Source organism: Nyctereutes procyonoides, unplaced genomic scaffold, assembly GCF_905146905.1.
Source record: "Nyctereutes procyonoides isolate TBG_1078 unplaced genomic scaffold, NYPRO_anot_genome, whole genome shotgun sequence".
Classification (NCBI taxonomy): Eukaryota; Metazoa; Chordata; class Mammalia; order Carnivora; family Canidae; genus Nyctereutes; species Nyctereutes procyonoides.
Genome location: NW_026575035.1, coordinates 23,900,499 through 23,922,767, shown reverse-complemented (window position 1 = coordinate 23,922,767; position 22,269 = coordinate 23,900,499). Strand labels below are relative to the sequence as shown.

The 22,269-nt window shown below is 37.8% G+C and overlaps 1 protein-coding gene across 2 annotated transcripts in view; it reads right to left on the bottom strand.

Moving 5' to 3' along the window:
• Positions 1 to 3,619: 3,619 nt before the first annotated feature.
• Positions 3,620 to 22,269, bottom strand: part of ATP6V1H (ATPase H+ transporting V1 subunit H) — a 135,612-nt gene continuing 116,962 nt past the window's right edge. For both annotated transcript variants that reach the window (XM_055318350.1, XM_055318351.1), the window contains one exon: positions 3,620 to 4,091. In XM_055318350.1, coding sequence (XP_055174325.1) covers positions 4,031 to 4,091 — 61 coding nt within the window. In that variant the 3' untranslated portion in view covers positions 3,620 to 4,030. The remainder of the gene's footprint in view (positions 4,092 to 22,269) is intronic.

Genomic DNA, 22,269 nt, shown 5'->3' with positions numbered 1-22,269 from the left:
ATGAATTTACATGTCAACTTTGATTTAAAATGCCACTTTGGAGACTTTAGGTTAATTATAGTGAATGTTTTAAACACACACATTTATCTCTTCTTCCCAACCCCACACCAAAGGCTACAAAGGATTAAAAAAAGGAATAAATAATAACAAAAAACAATCAAAAGGATAAACCCACCAAGACAGAAACAACAAAAGAGATCATAGCCAACACTATCATTAAAATTCCAGAAACTGGACAATTGGTAACTAACTTCAGTGTCTGCTTTTCTACTCCACTAACAGCCTATAAAAGGGTGGATGAGAGGAGGTGATAACAACCAACCACTCAGCACCCCAGAATACATTCTCTTCCCAAATCTTGGGAACTGGAAGCAATGGGCTTCCTAGGTATGGTAGCCCTGAACAGTTAAAATTTTGGACATACATGGAATGGCAGGAGTCCCAGACCCCTTTCATGAATGTAGTTATTGTTGGGTTAAATCCATTTTATTGCTACTTGCTTTCTGTGTCCCCTCATTCCTCCTCTCCTGACATCTTTCACGTTAATCGAGTATTTTGAGCATTTCATTTTATCTTCACTAATGGCTCCTCAGCTATACCTCTTAGCTTATTGTTTCAGCAGTTGTTCTAAGGAATTATATATGCATCCTTAATTCATCATAGTCTAAATTGTTACACCACCTCATGCATAATTAAGAACCTTAGAAGAGCGTAATTCATTTCTGCCCCCCTCAACCTTTGTGTTACTTTTGCAAATATTTTCTTTCTACCTGTTATATTCAGCAATCTTTGTATATTGGTTCTTTCAACCAAGCTCTCTGATACTTTGTTTCTTTGGGAGGGGAAAAAAAGACAATGACCTAGATGGTTACTGGAAGGTAAAGCATCTAGAACCAGTATTAATCATAAAAGTGGTTATTCCACTTTTATTCTGGTTTTGGAAGAGTAGTCAACAGTCCCTTTTAAAAACTGAAAGAGAGGGTGCCTGGGTGGCTCAGTCATTGAGCGTCTGCCTTTGGCTCAGGTGGTCGTCCTGGAGTCCTGGGATCGAGTCCCACATCAGGCTCTCTGCAGGGAGGCTGCTTCTCCCTCTGCCTGTGTCTCTGCCTCTCTCTGTCTCTCATGAATAAATAAATAAAATCTTTAAAAAAAATAAAATAAAAAATAAGAGAGAATGTGAACTCAGTGTCACATTTGCATAAATGAAGTAACATAACATCATTTGTCTTTCTGACTTTTCCACTGGGACCTTGTTCAGAAAGTTAAAGGAGCCACATCTCTTAACCAGAACAGAACATTTTGTACAGCAAAAGAGAGAAATTTGAAACTAAAAGTTGATTTCATCATAAGGTTCAGATTTGGAAAATAACTTTGACACCTACTAACTTTGAGTGGTTTCAAAATTTAGTCTCAAACATTCTCTATTTTCAAAGGCAAAGAATGAGAACAGAGAAACTTTTAAGTAATTATAAATCAAAAGCATCAAAAGTTGGCTCTGAGCTTTCCAAGATTTAACAGCTAAAGGTTACAAAATTATTTAAATTTTAATTATATGAAAATTAACCCCCGCTAGGTCTGCTGTGGCTAAATAGGAAGGAAAGGAGATTTTTTTTAATTGTATATATTCTATTAATCTGATATCTGTGACTCACCTGGTGTAATATGTGGCACCGAGCTTCACCTGCCAGTGGGAAGGCCTTCCCCAATTTTTAAAATATGAGGGTCAAGAAGATCTCCAAAAGGAGTTTTCCAAAAAAAAAAACAAGATATTATTTCATTCTTCCTTTAAGGTGAATGTCTATGTACACCTCGCAATATCCGAAAATCAGGTCTTTTTTTTTTTTTTGTAAAATTATTGTACATACCTACTCAGGTTAATTTTATTATAAACGATTAATGGATGTTAATTCAGAAATTCACTTATTTAGTTGGGATTCCTGTTAAACCCTGTAGAACCTATTGTTCCCTCAACGAGAAATCTAGTAATACCTGAATTCTACACCAACTTTTTTCTAATATATTTCAACTCTTTGTGAAATTATTTTTCACAAATTGAAAACAGACTGATAGCCAATGAGACACAAAAGGATTTTTAAAAATACATAATTACAGAGGAAATTATGAAATTATTCAATCCTGTAATTAAAGACATTGTGTAAATCGTGTTTAGTTAGGTGGATTAACAAATGTTATAATCACTGTGCTCTTTGTTTTGGCTATTTTTAAAGATGTTCAAAAATGCTTAACAAAATTTGTTCTACTAAATTATCGTGTGATTAGATTTATAAGCATTAACTACTATTTGTATGTCAGATTTATAAGTCTACTCTGTTAGGTATTTGCATTTTAGTTGAACATACAAGTGATATTAAATTTTAGGCAGATTTAATCATTGAATGTTAATCAAAAGCATTAAGCGAAGAGAAAAAATAAAAGTGATTGTTCTTATAAGTCTTAGAAATAAATTTTATAAGTTGAATGTAAAGATTTGAAGGAGAAAAAGGTACCTAGAAATAATTTTATTATACAGGATAACAATTAAAATATGAGGACATGGGAGTATTGCTTCCTATGTCCAAAAGCATTTCTTGGGAATTAAAGGATTAACAATTTCTATCAGAATGACTGTCATTGAATCTACTTTAGAATTCAAGCAAAATGGAACTAAAATCAGAATTATGATATCGAACAATCAATGTACTCTTATGAAATTCAGAGAACTGCCATGTCTCATTACCAGAACTTCCAGAAATTAAATGTCTTAGAAAACCTAATAGGCTTTACAGACTATTACATTAACATGAGAACTGATCCTGTTGCTAATGCAGAATCTGTGTAACTACCACTGAAAAAAGTTCTGTGTCTTGTTTTGGGAAGTAAAATATCTAGGTCTAAGCAATTTAAAAAGCTTTCAGTTAAAAAAATTGGTTTGATCAGACTACATGGTTTCTTGGCAAATATGAAGTCAACTCTTTAAGAAAAACCATTCACTCACATGAACTCACTAACCAAGAAAAACATCGATTATCTTAACTAACTTTTCCTATAGGATCTCTCTGCTGAAAATAAAACAATATTCGATGCTGAAACAGAAGATGGATCCTATGAGTGTCTTTCTACAGAAGAAAAAACCTACCAAAATAGTTTATTAGCCTTCCCACATTCACCAAACACCTCAGCATTCCGAGAACTGCCAGTAATGTACAATGGAAATGAATAAAAAATGAGACTCAGAGATTTAAAGACAAAAGGTTCAGATCTGGGAGTAGGGGGACATGTATGCCATGCATGCCCTGCTGAAGGCCTGTAGTTCCAAAGTAAAGAGGGAAGGGGACAGAAATAAATATCTACTGGCAATACTGGAAACAGAAAATATTAAAGAAAAGAGACTGGAAGTACTAAATCCAAGAATGAAAGTACAGGAAATCAATGAAATAAAATAACCTAAAGCTGAAATTCTTCACTTAGCTCCACAGGCAAATCTTTTGGACCACAGCATCATGTTAAAAATCTATTTAGAATTTTAAAGTTCTTTAAATATTAGCAGAGGATTGCTGTAATGTGTATTGTGCATAGACGGATGGCTGGCTGGATGGGTAGATGGATGGACACAGATACATATAATTTTAACATTTATTTACCATTCACTATTTTGTAACAATTTTCTCAATTTGGCTAGGAAAAAAAGATGATTGTTGTTAAAGTCTGAGTAAGGAACAAGAGCAAAACCTTTTTGAAGTGAGAATCCTTTAATAACTATACTCATTTTCAGAGAACAATAAATACAGAAATTACAAGCAGTATATGTGACAGTAATCTCCTTAGCAACAGAAAGCACTTACTTTTATACAACTTAATGGGCAAACACATTTAACAAAAATCAGCATTGGGAAAAGTGACACAACAAAAGATAATTGCAAGTAAAATGAAAAGGTATTTGCTCCTGACCCTAACTACTGAGATTCCTACTCCAGGTACTCTGTCCCGGGTTAAACACGACGGCTGGAGATTCTGAGGTTGGAGGACACATTCAGCTTCGGGCGGCAGCAGTCTGGGGTTGCTCAGATTGGAGCTGTTTACCAAGATATTCCCTAAAACAGCAGGAATAAAATAGGAAGGCATGTTAGAATTTATAGGACAAAGAATCTCTTTCAAAATCAGAGCACAATACACCATGTCATCTATACTTATTTTAATATCTAAGCATTAGCAAAATAGCTCCAGAAAATTAATCTATTCCAGATTTGAAAAGTATGTACTGTGTGAATTTTAAATGCTCTCTTTAGCATACGTAAGTCATTACACGCACAAACAGGTGATTCTGCATTTCTACTTTCTTGAGGACAAGTCTTGTTTACTGCCATGCCAATTTTGCAACCGAAGAAGTTCAAAATCAATGGAATATTATTTCAAGTAAGTGGACTGACACATGAAAAACACATTTCCTGATACTAGTGAATACAAGTATCTATACTAGAGATGAAAATAAATCACTGAAAATACCATCAAGACTCACAACATGTAATGAAGCTTCTTGTTACTGAACACTTTCTCTGCAACAACATAGTCTAAAACCCTCACAAAGATGGTCATACTGAATCCACAGAACAATCCCAAGAGCAGAGAAGTAGTATTCTCATTGTAGAGGTGAGCCACTTTCATTGTGGCTCAGAGCAGTGGTTTCCAAACTATTTCAATCTCGTTCTCCTTTAGGAAATGAACTGAACATGTACCCTCAGTACATGGATACTTAGCTCTAAATTACATACAGGTAGCACCGTTAATTCCAGGACAAAGAATAACCTCTTTCCTATTTTCCTGTGAACAGCTTGCCCAATCGTTCGTTTTTGAACAAAAGAAGAGATTTTGTTAAAAACAAACAAAACATTTAAAAGGGTCCCTGCTATGAAAAGGAAAAAGAAAGAGCATGAGTTTTGGGTAGAGACCTGGATTTACATTCTAGTTGCACCCCCTCACGGACATGCTGGTTCCAGAGGCTGTGGGATGAGGGCACATGCCGGGTATGAGCAGCCCAGTGTCAGATGACTGTTCTACCTCCATTATCATGGCCTTAGTCCAAAGCTATCAAAGACAGGAAGCAAGACTGTGAAAAGGAAGAAGCATTCGGAATAGAAATCAGAGGGGGAGTTCTGTAGACTAGTGTAGGTGAGGTGTCAGGGACCCCCAGAAGTCTCACAAAGTTGTAAACGAGGTTGAAAGTAAAGTGGGACTGACTGAAACCTATAGCATGAAAATGATTTATGTGTTTTCACCCTTACATGAAAGTTCTTACCACTGACTTATCATGGGTGTCATATTAAAGCATATAATATATTTTTGTGTCAACTAGGAGCCACCCTAACATAATTTGAACAATGGATGGGGATCTTATTTTCAACCAACAGTAAGGAAGTAGTTCTAACTCATGCAAGAGCAAAAAAGGAAACCATCTATAAATGTTATTAGACAGGGAAAGAAATAAGAGTTTATGGACACTATAAATGCCACCACTCTGTGGAGGCCTGCAACTAAGGAGTATGTAGAACTGCGTAAGCTTGATGTGTTGTGTTGTGTTGTGTTGTGTTGTGGGGAGAGGGAGAGATGAGGGATGAGAGATGAGTATAACATTTACGACAAAATTTCCATATATTATACACACACACACACACACACGTTTTTTCCCTAAATAGATATCTAAAAAATTAAGCCTGAAATTAGACATGCTTCATTTTAAGAGGGCTTTCAAATATTCCAATTTTAAAAGTTAGACTGTGTAAAGGATCAGCAGAACAAGCCACCCCAAAATATGCCCCTTTGGTATACTACTTTGATCTGTAGACACTTGAAAACAGCAAGTACAGGAAGAGGCTTTCTCTGAACTCCCCTTATCTACCTGAAGACAAGTCCTCCAAAAGGAACTCCGTTGTCATAAGTCCCTTCCCTGAGAGTTTCATCAACTGGGGAGAACTGACTCTCATCACAAGAGAACAGTCATGAAGTCCACACCACCCAGACAGACCATGTCACAATCTCATATCTCCCACCTATTCTTCTATGGGTTCAATCATTATTCCTAAAAACCACTTACTTTCCCTCAGAGGCCTACATCTCCACTCCTTTTTCCCTATTAAGATGAAATTTAATCCTGAATTCTAAAGCTACATCTTTAAGTTATCCATTTTTCCCTGAGTATCTCCCATGTGTACATGAGGTATATACGTTAATCAATAGTTTTTCTCATGTTAATCTATTATAGAATTCCAGCTGAGAACTCAGAAGGGTAGAAGGGAAATTGTTTTTCCTCCCCTCTGAGAGTGATTTCTTAAAAAAACATTTTAAAAGTGTACCTTAAAGACACATGACATCCTTCAATAATAAACTATGGTTCTTTCAATAAAAGACCAATGTGAAGACCCATGTTCTAAGTGTAAGTGTCCAAGACAAATCACAAGAGAACATAGCAAAGCCTTTCAGAGCTCAGTGCTCTGAACTGACAAGAGATAGAGAAGTATCTGGCTGGATCTTGTCACACACAAAAGCTCCCATCTGCTCCACCCATTACAGAGACATGAAGGGTGTTCACTTGCCATACCAAATTTAACTGATATTTAGGGGACAAGAGTGAATACTTGGAGGTGAGGAAAGATAACTGATTTCTTCACACACACACACACACACAAGCCATAATTGAAGTAAGGGCCAAAGTAGGAGGAATATTAAAACAAAGCAAAGATGAGTTTTTCTGGCAGAGAATTGAAAAGCATTTCCAACCATGGCTTCTTGCTCACTAGTCTTCTGCTCTTTTGTTTTTCCTGGCCAAAAGTCTTTATTACAGATAAAATGCTCTACTATATTCTCATTATTTTCCACAAAGTGGCCCTGAGACATCCACTTCTTCTCAACCTTTTCTGCCTAGAATGCAGAAAATTCAGGGCTTCCTTTGTGTCTGCTAAGTAGAGTGTATGCAATTTAAGATTTAGAGGAAGGACAAGAACACATATAAGGGGTTTGAATGAGAATGTGTATATTAAGAGCCCCAGATAGAACTTTATGAGCCTAACTTGTAGGTCACAAAATGTCAATCTAAATAGGAGAAAAGCCCAAATGGGACTCATGAAAAAAGAATCAAATCTCCTCCTCAGGTTTTCCTGAAATTAGTTTGCAATGGCATATGAGTTGTTATAATATCAGAGACAGCTGACCTGAGGCTCAACTGAAAAAGATACTAACTGTAGAAAAAGGACCAGCCTACACAAAGCTTTGACAAACATCTACTCCTTTGAACTTGGCTTATAAAATGTTACAGTCCATTTCCCTCATGCCAAATGGCAACACGCAATTAAAATATTCCCAAGATTCACCGAGGTCTGCCTCTGAATTTCCTGTGAGCCTCCACCATAGGGAAGTGCTAGCACCAAGTGCCTAGGGCTGGGAACACAGGACCCTTACTTACATTCCACACATTTTTATAAGCCATCATGGAAATTTGCTTGTAGGTACACCCATACATTATCTTCCTATCTTTACAACATCCCTGTGAGGTGAATTATCTCCATTTACGGTGGATCAAATGGAGCCTTAGAAAACTTCCAATAACATGCTCAGAGACAAAATGAGCAAATGGCCTGGCTAGGGCTCAGATCCTATCCACTTTATACTGTGAAGCTGCCTGTCCCAAATAGAACCCATGAAGGTGTGAGAAGCAGCCACTGTTCCTAAGTTTATACATTAGAAAATCGTAAGAGTGTATGAATAATTTCCTCAGGTTAAGGTAACATTAGTGTTGGGCAAAAGGAAAAATAATTATGGATTTTACCTCAAGGGATTATAATATATCCACAACAAAAGACTCAAGAAGAGTTATTTTAAATACATTAATCTAAGTATTGAGTCAGTCTTTCTCTCTGTACCAGAAGATTAATACAAGAATAAAAATTCAACTTATAATTTGCTCATAAAGTGCCCAATTTGTACCAGAAATCCACAGTTTGACATTAAATCTTTGCTTTTTCTACCTAAGAAGCAAAATTTGAGAAGTCTAATATCTTCTCCTCTGTAACTTCATCCATAACTTAAATCATTTAGGATTCTAAATCTCTGAAACTAAAAAAAGAAACAGTCCAAAAACATACTCCCCTTTTAAAAAATCCAAATACAAAATAGTTCACAAAAAAAGACCATATTGCATACTAAGAAAATGTTGACAGTTGATTAAGAAATACCTATGTTGGGGGGCACCTGGGTGACTCCATCCATTAAGGATCCGACTCTTGGTTTTGGCTCAGGGCATGATCTCATGGGTTGTGGGGTTGAGCACTGTGTGGGGCTCTGCAATGAGCAGGAAGTCTGCTTGAGGTTCTAACCCTCTGCCCCTCCTCCTTGGGTGTCACACATGCCTACGTGCACACGCACTCTCAAAAATAAACAAAATCTTAAAAAAAAAAAAAGAAGGGCACTTGGGTGGCTCAGTCAGTTAAGTGTCCAACTCTTAAATTTGGCTCAGGTCATGACGTTGGGGTTGTAAGATTAAGCCCCACATGGGGCTCCATGCTCAGCTCCTCAGGCTCTCTCTCCCTCTCTCCTTCTGCCCCTCCCCCAGCTCACACTTGCTCCTGCATACACTCTCTGTCTCTAAAATAAATATTTTTTTTAAAAAAAGAAAAAGATCTATTTTATTCTCTTGTCAATGGCCATACAAGTTCTATACTTTGGCACCTACCGTAATACTGAAAAACTGCTTTTCAGTTCTTGAGAAAGTTACAGAGGGATTGAAAGAGGCAGTCTGAATATGGCATTAGCTATCTAGGCTCCAAGCTGTTAGCAGCTAGTGTACCAGAAGTATTTACTTGAGGTATATTTAAAAAAATAAAAATAAAAAATAAAAACATAAAAAAAAACACTTGAGGTATATTAACTCTTAGAAAAGAAAGGCCTTCACCATTTACAATTAAGTGTCAAATCTTTACTATAATTAGGGCTATATAAATAGTCAAACATTTTTATTCGTTCTTTAAAACTGTAGTTGAGGGCAGCCCCGGTGGCGCAGCAGTTTAGCGCCGCCTGCAGCCAAGGGCGTGATCCTGGAGACCTGGGATCGAGTCCCGCATCGGGCTCCCTGCATGGTGCCTGCTTCTCCCTCTGCCTGTGTCTCTGCCTCTCTCTCTAGCTGTGTCTCTATGAATAAAAAAATTAAAAAAAAACTAAAACTGTAGTTGAATAAAAAAAAAAGGAAGAAACCCATAGTTGAAGACACTGACTACAATTATCATTCACACTTCACCTATATAAATACATGGTAACTTCACCTATATAACTTAGTGCCAGAAAAAAAGTGAATTTTCTCCTGACAAACATGTTTATCTATGAAAACTACAATCTCCCTTATTTCTCTTTTTCCCTTGGCAGCCAAAAAGTTCAGTAGAAATTCCACTATTACTATCATTTTAGTCTTTATTCTCTTTAGTATCCTTTTGGTGTATAAATTTTCACAACTAAAATTACAGAGGACCTACATACTATATCTCACATCTTTCTATGAGTTTATTACAATGATTATTAAAACTACAACTGAGTCATAATTTTATTTTTCTTAACATTTGCCCATCCTATCAGGAAACAAATGAGTGTAATATAAATCATAAGTGAAATATCCTTCTCTGAATGTATGAAAATTTTTTTGAGAATATGAACTTTGTATTGGTTACAACACAGATTTCTACTTGGTAAAGAGAAAAAAATGAAATTTAAGTATTTTGTACAAGCCTATTTTTTGGGAATTTTTTTTATTGGAGTTCAATTTGCCAACATATAGTAGAACACCCAGGGCTCATCCCATCAAGTGCCCCCCTCAGTTCCCGTCACCCAATTACCCCATCCCCCCACCAACCTCCCCTTCCACTACCCCTTGTTTGTTTCCCAGTGTTAGGAGTCTCTCATGTTCTGTCACCCTCTCTGATTTTTTCCACTCATTTTTTCTCCTTTCCCCTTTATTCCCTTTCACTATTTCCTATATTCTCTGTGTGAGTGAAACCACATAATGTTTGTCCTTCTCCGATTGACTTACTTCACTCAGCATAATACCCTCCAATTCCATCCATGCTGAAGCAATGGTGGGTATTCGTCTCTTCTGATGGCTGAGTAATATTTCATTGTATACATAGACATAGACAACATCTTCTTTATCCATTCATCTTTCGATGAACACCGAGCCTCCTTCCATAGTTTGGCTATTGTGGACATTGCTGCTATTAACATCGGGATGCAGGTATCCCAGCATTTCCCTACATGAGTATCTTTGGGGTAAATCCCTAGTAGTGCAGTTGCTGGGTCGAAGGGTAGCTCTACTTTTAACTCTTTGAGGAACCTCCACACAGTTTTCCAGAGTGCCTGTACCAGTTCACATTCACACCAACAGTGCAAGAGGGTTCCCCTTTCTCCACATCCTCTCCAACATTCGTTGTTTCCTGTCTTGTTAATTTTCCCCATTCTCACTGGTGTGAGGTGGTATCTCATTGTGGTTTTGATTTGTATTTCCCTGATGGCCAGTGATGCGGAGCATTTTCTCATTTGCTTGTTGGCCATGTGTAGGTCTTCTGTGGTGAAATTTCTGTTCATGTCTTTGGCCCATTTTATGATTGGATTGTTTGTTTCTTTGTTGTTGAGTTTAATAAGTTCTTTATAGATCTTGGATACTAGCCCCTTTATATGATATGTCATTTGCAAATATCTTCTCCCAAACTGAAAGTAGTCTTTTAGTTTTGTTGACTGTTTCTATTGCTGTACAGAAGCTTTTTATCTTAAGTCCCAATAGTTCATTTTTGCTTTTGTTTCCCTTACCCTCATAGATGTATCTAGCAAGGAGTTGCTGTGGCCACGTTCAAAAAGGGTGTTTCCTGTGTTCTCCTCTAGGATTTTGATGGAATCTTGTCTCACATTTAGATCTTTCATCCATTTTGAGTTTATCTTTGTGTATGGTGTGAGAGAATGATCTAGTTTCATTCTATCACATTGATTGTTTTACGAGTGTTCAACCAGCCTTGCATCCCTGGGATAAATCCCACTTGGTCATGATGAATAATCTTTTTAATGTACTGTTGGATCCTATTGGCTAGTATCTTGTTGAGAATTTTTGCATCCGTGTTCATCAGGGATATTGGTCTATAATTCTCCTTTTTGGTGGGGTCTTTGTCTGGTTTTGGAATTAAGGTGATGCTGGCCTCATAGAATGAGTTTGGAAGTACTCCATCCCTTCTATCTTTCAGAACAGCTTTAGTAGAATAGGTATGGTTTCTTCTTTAAACCTTTGATAGAATTCCCCTGGGAAGCCATCTGGCCACGGACTTTGTGTCTTGGGAGGTTTTTGATGATGGCTGCAATTTCCTCCCTGGTTATCGGCCTGTTCAGGTTTTCTATTTCTACCTGTTCCAGTTTTGGTAGTTTGTGGTTTTCCAGAAATGCGTCCATTTCTTCTAAATTGCCTAATTTATTGGTGTATAGCTGCTCATAATATGTTTTTAAAATCGTTTGTTATTTCCTTGGTGTTGGTGGTGATCTCTCCTTTTTCATTCATGATTTTATTAATTTGAGTCTTTTCTTTTTAATAAGGCTGGCCAATGGTTTATCTATCTTATTAATTCTTTCAAAGAGCCAACTCCTGGTTTTGTTTATCTGTTCCACAGTTCTTCTGGTTTCTATTTCACTGAGTTTTGCTCGAGTCTTTATTAAGTCTCTTCTGCTTGGTGTAGGATCTATTTGCTGTTTTTTTCTCCAGCTCCTTTAGATGCAAGGTTACCTTGTGTATTTGAGTTTTTTCCAATTTTTTGAGGGATGCTTGTATTGCAATGTATTTCCCTCTCAGGACTACTTTCGCTGTATCCCAAAGATTTTGAATGGTTGTATTTTCATTTTCATTAGTTTCCATGAATCTTTTAAATTCTTCTCTAATTTCCTGGTTGACCCATTCATCTTTTAGAGGATGATCTTTAACCTCCACGTGTTTGAGTTTCTTCCAAATTTCTTCTTGTGATTGAGGTCTAGTTTCAAAGTATTATGGTCTGAAAATATGCAGGGGACAATCCCAATCTTTTGGCATCAGTTGAGACCTGATTTGTGACCCAGTATGTGGTCTATTCTGGAGAAAGTTCCATGTGCACTTGAATTCAGTTGTGTTTGGATGGAAAGTTCTATAAATATCTGTGGAATCCATCTGGTCCAGTGTATCATTTAAAGCCCTGTTTCTTTAGTGATGTTGTGCTTAGATCTGTCATTTTCAGAAGTGCCATGTTGAAGTCTCCTACTATTAGTGTATTATTATCTAAGTATGTTTTTAGTTCGGTTATTAACTGATTGATATACTTAGCAGCTCCCACATTAGGGGCATACATATTCATGATTGTTAGGTCTTCTTGTTGGATAGACCCTTTAAGTATGATATAGTGTCCCTCTTCATCTCTTACTACAGTCTTTGGGATAAACTTTAATTTATCTGATAGGAGGATTACTACCCCAGCTTTCTTTTGAGGACCATTTGAATGGCAAAATGGTCACCAAGTTTTTATTTTCAGGCTGTGGGTGTCCTTAGGTCTAAAATGAGTCTCTTGTAGACAGAAAATAGACGGGTCTTGCTTTTTTGTCCAGTCCAAAACCTTGCATCTTTTGATAGGATCATTTAGTCCATTCACATTCAGAGTTACTATTGAAAGATATGAATTTAGTGTCATTGTAACATTTATTCAGTCCCTGTTTTTGTGGATTATTTCTTTGGGCATCCTCTTTCTTTTACAGAGTCCCCCTTAATATTTCTTGCAGAGCTGGTTTGGTGGTCGCATATTCTTTCAGTTTCTGCCTATCTTGGAAGCTCTTTATCTCTCCTTCTATTCTGAATAAGGACCTTGCTGGATAGAGTATTTTTGGCTGCATGTTCTTCTCATTTAGGACCCTGAATATATCCTGCCAGCCCTTTCTGGCCTGCCAGGTCCCTGTGGAGAGGTCTGCTGTTAATCTAATATTTCTCCCCATAGAAGTTAGGGATCTCTTGTCTTTGCCTGCTATAAGGATTTTCCCTTTATCTTTGGAATCTGCAAGTTTCACTATTAAATGTCGAAGTGTTAAAGGGTTTGTATTGATTTTGGGGGGGGGGGACCTATCTTCTGGATCTGAATGCCTGTTTCCCTCCCCAAATTAGGGAAGTTCTCAGCTATGATTTGTTCAAATATGCTTTCTGGCTCTCTCTGTCCTTCTTGGCGCTTTCTGAAACCCCAATTAAACGTAGATTCTTCCTTCTGAGGCTATCATTTATTTCCCTTAACCTTTCCTCATGGTCTTTTTTCTCTGTTGTCCCAGCTTCCTTCCTTGCCATCAACTTGTCTTCTATGTTGCTCATTCTTTCTTCCACCTCATTAACCTTCATCGTTAGGAACTCCAGTTTGGACTGCATATCATTTAATTGATTTTTAATTTCAGCCTGATTAGATCTAAATCCTGCAGTCATGAAGTCTCTTGAATCCTTTATGCTTTTTCCCAGAGCCACCAGGAGCTTTATAATTGTGCTTCTGAATTGGCTTTGTGACATGGAATTGTAATCCATATTCTGTAACTCTGTGGCAGAGAGTACTGTTTCTGATTCTTTCTTTTGTGGTGAGTTCTTCCTTCTAGTCATTTTGCTCAGTGCAGAGTGGCTATATGAGTCAGCCTAGTCAAGAATATCAATCATGACCTAAGTAAATTTTACTCTAGATTATTCTGATGAGGTCAGAGACCAAAAAATGAAAACAAAGATCAAACAAAATAAAACATAAGTAACACTAAGGTGAAAAACAGATTTTAAACAAAGTAGTAAAAAATAAAAGGCTAAGAATCCCAAAGATGACAAAAAAAAGAAAAAAAGAAAGAAAGCAAAAGAGGAAAAAAAGAAAAAAGAGAGGAAAAAGGGGGGGGACTGGGAGATGGTGGTGGTAAATCAGTTGTAGTGGAGGGAGAATGTAGTCTATCTGAGGGGTTCTACGGGGTGATCCTCTTGGTCCTGAGTATATTAAGTTCTGGATATTAGAAGACGCTCAGTCCCAAATTTATATAAACCAGAAATACTTGTAGATGGCCCCAACAGTGACAACCAAAACATAAATGAGATAAAAAAGGGGGGCAGAATGGGAATGAGGAATCTCACAGAATGAACCAGCACGCTATACCACTTGGTTCTGGGTGCACGCTGGTCATGTTTTAGAAGGTATTAACTTCTGCCATCATAGAACAAAATGAGAGAAAACAAAAAACAAATCTCATATACCTCCCAAAATTAAACTGAGTATGTTGAAGGGAATCCAGAAGTGGAAAATATATGTAAGACATGTAATTGTAGAAATATGGAAGTCAAAAAGGAAGAAACTTGAAGAGGTGGTAAAATATTGTAGTTAAGGTGGGAAAACAGAAAACATATTGGAAAATTTTAGTCTGATATAAAAATGAGTCGTACTGGAAAAAGGGGGGTGGGGGGGGAGGTGGAACCATCTAGTTCTATGTACTGTAAATCCCTCGACTTCCCCTGGAGCTTTCTAGCGCTGCTTGGTCCAGAACTTGCTCTTTCCCAGTCCCTCCAGCTGGTCTCTGGGGGAGGGGCCTGCTGTGCTGATTCTCAGGTGTGTGCACCTCGGGGGATGCACTGCCCCCTGCCGGGTGCCGGGCTCAGCGGGAGCTGTTTACCCCAGGAGGCCTCTGTTCCCTGGGGCCCCGCCTCTCCCAGGCAGAGGGTGACACAAGGAGGAACACCACCGCTGGCAGCCACCAGGTCTCCAGCTCTAGAGTCAGCTCAGCAGGGACATCGCCCGGCGGCAGGAGCGTCCTCGCTGTCCTGTGCCCTCACCGCCTCCGCCTGTCCCGGGGGGACCGCAGGATCCTGGGCTGTGTCCCCGGCGCCCTGGGATCGGGGCCTGCGCTGCTGGAATCGCTCCCGGGGCCGCGGCTCCCGAAGGCAGCAGGACGCAGCCCCTCCGCCGGGAGCCACCACCCGCCCGACCCGCTTCTCCCCGAGGCCCCGCCGGGCGCTCCAGCCCTTTACCGACATGGGCTGCGGTGTGGGTGCGCGTTCCCCCGGGCGCCCCTCCTCTCCTCGTGCCCCCGGGAGACTGGCGGCGTCCCTGCCCCTCCTGCGGTTCTGCCCGATTTCCCTGCTGAGCGCCTTTCCCTCGGGAGGAATCCGGCGCCCAGATTTCTCAAGTTCCCCCTTCTCCGGGGCTGGGCTCTCCTGTCCCCGAGGCTCTCCCGCCGCCCTTAGCCCGGCTCCTCGCGGGGCCCCTCCCCCCACTGGATTCTTTTTTATTTTATTTTTTTCCGCCTTCCTACCTGCTAGAAGCGAAAACCCTTCTCTCTGTAGCATCCGCTGTTGTCTCTTTACTCTCAGGGATTCGGATCCGTAGGTGTTCAGGACGGTGTGACAGTCACCTAGGTGAGCTGGTGGGGCCGGGCGAGCAGAGGACACTACCCCTCTGCCCTCTTGCCCCACCTCCACAAGCCTATATTTTTAATGCTACTTTACTACAGTTATAAGTTGTGTTACTCCTTCACCCTTTATCATGATTTTGAGTATCGTACAAAGCAAATTTGGTTTTTACAAATGTATTTTCCTATGTAACTACTGAACTATGTAATGCCTTCTCCCATCTGCATCTAATGTACACAGTTATAGTTAAATCCCAAATGTAAGGACACACAGTCAACCTGTTTCCACAATACTTTAAAAATCTCCACCTAGGGGCAGCCTGGGTGGCTCAGTGGTTTAGCGCCGCCTGCAGCCAGGGCGTGATCCTGGAGACCCAGGATCGAGTCCCACATCAGGCTCCCTGCATGGAGCCTGCTTCTCCCTCTGCCTGTGTCTCTGCCTCTCTCTCTCTCTCTGTCTCTCGTGAATAAATAAATAAAATCTTTAAAAAAAAAATCTCCACCTAGGAACAGTGATCACCACGATGCGTACCATTTCCTAGTGCCTGCTACTTACTGAGCACTGCACTAATGGCTTGACGTACATTTTCTAATTTAATCTCCACCATAATATTCATAAAAGCTACAGATGAGCCCCACTTTTACAGATAAGGAGCTAGAGTTTATCGATGAAAATGACATGCTGTAAGGTTAGGATAAATAGTGGCAGAAGGGTTTGTACCCAAGTCTGATTTAAAACTCAGAGTCTTAATCACTATGTAATACTGCCTCTTGGTATACTACTGTACCTCCCACTGGCTAAGGACATATTATTGTGTAGATGTGAGAATAAAAAGCTTCAGAACATCACAATGTGAATCCTCTATTTTTCAAATACATTTTCATAACCACCAGCCATTTCACTTTCTAACAGCATTTAAATCCAAAGATTAATAGATTAGCAGTATCTTTAAGAGGTCAGTGATTCTAAAAGTAGAATCTATTTATTTGAATTCTGGTCATAAGAAAGAAAAATGTGCATTTTAAAATCAATTGCATTAGAGTCTATTACAAAAGCAATTTAGTTAGGCAAAGTTTGCAATAACAAAGTTATTTTTCACACAGGAATTCCAACAATCAAATGATTTTAAACTAGCTATAAAATCTAAATATCCAGAGTTTCTTTAGCTCTAGCTTATTTTCAAGAATAGTCCTTCTTTACCTATTACCATCAGCTTTATCATTAGGATCAGCAGTGTCTTTCACACTTAATCATTTTTCTAACATGTGGCCATGATATGCAATGCACTGAGCCACTCAAAGCACAAAGCCACCCAAAGAGTTGGCAGCAGACACTCCTTTTCCTCTTATCTTTTTAAGACTTATTTTTTTAAGAGTAGTTTTAGGTTCACAACAAAGCTAAGAGGAAGGGACAGAGATTTCCCATATACACCCAGCCCTGACACATGCACAGCCTCGCCCAATATCAACATTTCACATGAGAGTAGTACTTTTTTTTTTTTTTACCAATGATGAACCCGCATTGACATATTATAATCATCCAAAGTCCATAGTTTACCATAGGGTCCATTCTTGGTGCTGTCCATTTTATGCCCTTGGATGAGTGTATAATGACATATCATCATCGTATCAAACAGTATTTTTACTGCCCTCAAAACCCTCCAGCTATTCATCCCTTCCTCCTTTTTCACACAATTGATTTTTTTAGTCTCCATAGTTTTGCCTTTATACATTTATACAGCATGTAGCTTTTTCAGATTGGCTTCTTCCATAATAATATGCATTTCAGGTTCCCTTATGCCTTTTCATGGCTTGATAGCTTGATAATATTCCATTGTCTGGATGTACCATGGCTTGTTTATGCACTTACCTACTGAAGGACAGCTGGACAGCAAATCCAAATTTTGGCAATTATGAATAAAGCTGCTACATTCCTGTGCAGGTTTTCATGTGGATACAAGTTTTCAATCCCTTTGGGTAAATACCAAGATGCACAACTGCTAGATCATATGATAAGAAAATACTTAGTTTGATAAGAAACCACCAAATAGTCTTCCAAAGTCACTGTACTATTTTGCATTCCTACCAGGAATAAATGAGAGTTCCTGTTACTGCACAGCCTGGCCAGTAATTAGTATCAGTGTTCCAGATTTTGGCTAATCTAATAGGCATGTAGTAGTATCTTGATTTTGTTTTAATTTGCATTTCCCTGATGACATATGATGCGCAGCATCTTTTCCTATATTTATTTACCATCAGTGTACCTTCTTTGGTGAGGTGTCTGTTAAGGTCTTTGACTAATTTCTTACTGAGGTTGTTTTCTCATTGTTGAGTTTTAAGAGTTCTTTGTATATTGCAGATAAAAGTCCTTTATCAAATGTGTCTTTTGCAAATATTTCCTCCCAGTATGTGACTTGTCTTCTAATTCTCTTGACATTATTTTTCACAGAGTAGTTTTTAATTTTTGTGAAGCCCAATTATTTCTTTTACAGATCATGCATGCCCTTAGCGCTTTATCTAAAAAGGTATCACTGTACCCAAGGTCATCTAGGCTTTCTCCCATATTATGTTCAAGGGGTTTTATAGTTCTGCTTTTTATATTTAGGTCTATGATCCATTTTGAATTAATTTCTGTGAAGGTTGTAAGGTCTATGCCAGATTCATTTTTGCATGTGGAAGCCCAGTTGTCATCCATATCGCATGTTGAAAAGACTATCTTTGTTCCATTGTATTGCCTTTGCTTCTTTCTCAAAGATCAGTGGACTATATTGGTGGGGGCATTTCTAAGTTCTCTGTTCTGTTTCATTGCCTATTTGTCTCTTCCTTTATCAATACCACACTGTCTGGAGTACTGCAGGTTTATAGTAAGTCCTGAAGTCAAGTAATGTCAATCTTCTAACTTCGTCCTTCAATACTATGTTGGCTATTTGGGTCTTTGGCTCTGCATATAAACTTTGGTATCAGTTTGTGGATACCCACAAAATAACTTGCTGGAATTTTAATTGGCATTGCATTCAATCTACAGATCAAGTTGAGAAGAATTAACATCTTAATACTGTATCTTCCTATTCATAAACATGGGATCTCTCTCCATTTATTCAGTTCTTTGATTTCATTCACATAGTTTGGTAGTTTTCTTCATCTAGATCTTATACATATTTTGTTAGATTTGTACCTAAGTATTTCCTTTGGGGGGTGCTAATGTATATGGCTTGGTTTTTAATCTCAAATTCCATTTTTTCATTGTATATAGGAAAGCAATTTACTTCTGTGTATTAACCTTGTACCCTACAATCTTGTTGTAATCACTTATTAGTTCCAGGAAAGTTTTTCTGTCAAATCTTTAGGATTTCCTACATAGACAATCAGGTCATCTGGAAACACAGTTTTATGTCTCCCTTCCCAATCTGTATACCTTTCATTTACTTTTCTTGTCTTATTGCATTAAGCAAGAACTTCATGTTCGATGTCAAAAAAGGAGTCATATGTGAGAGAGGATATCCTTGCTTTGTACCTGATCTTAGTGGGAAAGCTTCCAGTTTCTCAGCATCAAATAAGATGTGAGCTATTGGGTTCTTTATAAAGAACATCTATTTGAGAAAGTTCACCTCTATTCCTAGTCTACTGAGAGTTTTTATCAAAAATGGGTGGTGGATTTTGGTGAATGCTTTTTTCTGCATCTACTGATACGATAATGTGATTTTTCTTTTTTAGTTTTTTGATGTGAAGGATTATATTGATTTTTGAATGTTGAACCAACCTCATGCATCTGTGATAAATCTCACTTGGTTGTCGTACAGAATTCTCTTTTACACAAATTGTTGGATTCAGTTTGCTGCTATTTTGTTGAGGATTTTCTGGTCTATAGTTCTCTGGTAATGTCTTTGTCTTTGGTTTTCATATTCGAGTAAAACTGGCCTCATAGAATGAGTTAAGAAGTACTTGCTCTACTTCTATCCTCTGAAAGAGACTGTAGAAAACTTTCCCAAATATTTGGTAGAATTCAACATGGAACCCATCTGGACCTGGTGCTTTCTGTTTTGGAAGATTACTAATTGTTGATTCAATATATTTAATAAAGGCCTATTCAGATCATCTGTTTCTTCTGTGAGTTTTGGCATATTGTGTCTTTCAAGGAATTTGAAATTTCATCTAGGTTATCAAATTTGTGTGCATAGAATTAGTCACAGTATTCCTTTATTATCCTTTTATTTTCTGTGAGATCCACTGTGGTGTCTGTCTTTTGTCTCTGATATTAATTTGTGCCTTCTCTTTTTTTCTTTAGATAGCCTAGCTGGAGGCTTATAAATATTATTGCTTTTTTCAAAGAACAGCTTTGGTTTCATTAGTTTTTTGATATTTTCTGTTTTTAATTTCTTTGATTTATTCATATTATTATGAATAATAATACTACTAATAATCTACTTACTCTGGATTTAATTTTCTTTTTCTCATTTCCTAAAATTGAAACTTAGACTGAGTTTTCTTCTTTTCTAATATATGCTTCCAATGCTATAAATTTCCCTCTAAGAACTCCTTTTACCACATCCCACAAATTTGGTCAGTTACATTCTCATTTTCAATTAGTTGAAAATATTTCTTAATTTCTCTTGTAATTTCTTCTTTGACCTTACATTATTTTAGAAATATATTGTTTCATCCTCACATATTTGGGATTTTCCAATTATCTTTCTGTTATTGATTTCTAGTTTAACTCCACTGTAGTCTGAAAGCAGACCCTGAATAATTTCTAGACTTCTACATTTGTTAAGGTGTGTTTTACGTCTCAGAGTGTGGTATTGGTAAATGTTCCATGAGCTTGAGAGAAATGTATATTCGGTTGTTAGTGGCTGAAGTAGTCTACAAATGTCTATTATATCCAGTTGATTGATGGTGCTGTTGAGTTTAACTATGTCTTTACTGATTTTCTGCCTGCTAGATGTGTCCATTTCTGAGAGAGGGATATCAAAGTCTCCAACTATAAATGTAAAATTCATCTATTTCTCCTTATAGCTGTATCAGTTTTTGTCTCACATAGTTTGATGCTGTTGTTAACATGTAAACAATTACAATACCTTCTGGGAGAACTGACCCTTTTAGTAAAGCCCTTCTTTTATCCCTGATAAACTGCCCTTAATTTGTAGTCTGTTTTGTATGAAATCAATACAACTACTCCTGCTTTCTTTTGATTAGTGTTAGCATAGTATATTTTTCTCCATCTATTTACTTTTAATCTATATTTGCCTTTATATTTAAAGTGGATTTCTTATAGACGATATATAGTTTGGTCATATTTTTTATCCACTCTGATAATCTCTTTCAATTGGTACAGTTAGACTACTGAAATTCAAGGTGATCACTGATATAGTTAAATTAATATCTACCATACTCATTACTATTTTCTATTTGTTGCCCTTGTTCTTTTGCTCCTAGTTTTGCCTTCTACTCTTTGCCTTTTGTGGTTTTAAATGAGCAATTTGTATGATTCCATTTTCTCTCCTTTCCTGGCATATTAGTTATACTTTTTTTTTTGCCTTTTTAATGGCTGTCCTAGAGTTTGCAGCATACGTTTATAATTAATCCACATCCACTTTCAAATAACACTATACCACTTCATGGGTAGTGTGAGAACACTGCTGTCCTCTATTTCACTTACACATAAATGTACAGAAGCATATACACACACAAGCATACATAATCAAATAGAATGTTGCTATTAGTATTTTGAATAAACTGCTGTTTTATCAATTAAGAAGAAGAAGAGGTGGCTTTTCTGAGGGTGGCTCAGCGACTGAGCATCTGCCTTTGGCTCAGGGCATGGGATCAAGTGCCACATCAGGCTTCCTGCACGGAGCCTGCTTCTCCCTCTGTCTAGGTCCTGCCTCTCTCTGCGTGTGTCTCTCATTAATAAATAAAAATAAAATCTTTAAATTTTTATTTTATTTTATTAATTAGAAAGAGAGAGAGAGAGAGGCAGAGACCTAGAGGGAAAAATGCAGGCTCCATGCAGGGAGCCTGACATAGGACTCGATCCCCGGGCCTCCAGGATCACGCCCTGGGCTGAAGGCGGAGCCAACCACTAAGCCATCGGGGCCACCCCTAAAATCTTTAAAATAAATAAAAATTTAACACAAAAGGAGAAAATTCTTTATTTTACCTTCAGTTATTCCTTCTTTCTTCTTTGATGTTCTTCCTTTCTCTGTGTAGATCTGAATTTTTGACCTTTAATATTTTCCTTCTGTCTAAAGAACTAATTTCTTTCCATATTCCTTGTAGGGAAGATCTACGAGCAACAAATTCCCTCAATTTTTGTCTAAGAAAATCCTCATTTCTCCCTTACTTCTGAAAGATAATTTTACAGAATACAGAATTCTAAGGTGGTGGGGTTTTTCCTCTCACCACTTCAAATATTGCACTCCTTGCTTGCATGGTTTCTGAGAAGTTGGATGTAATTACTTTTGTTCCTCTGTACGTAAGGTGGGATTTTTTTTCCCCCCCTCTGGCTTCTTTCAGGATTTTTTTTTTACTTTGATTTTCTGTAATTTCAAAAATTATATGTCTCAGTGTACATTTTTGGCATTTATCCTGCCTGGTATTCTCTGACCTTCCTGGATCTGTTGTTTGGTGTCTGTAATTAATTTGGGGGAACTTCTCAGTCATTACTGTTTCAAGTATTTCTTCTGTTCCTTTCTCTCTCTCTTCTCCTTCTGGCATTCCCATTACATGTATTTTATACCTTTTGTAGATGTCCCACAATCCTTGGTTATTCTGGTGTGTTCAGTCTTTGTTCTCTTTGCTTTTAGTTTTTGGAGGATCGTCTAGCTCAGAGATTCTCTC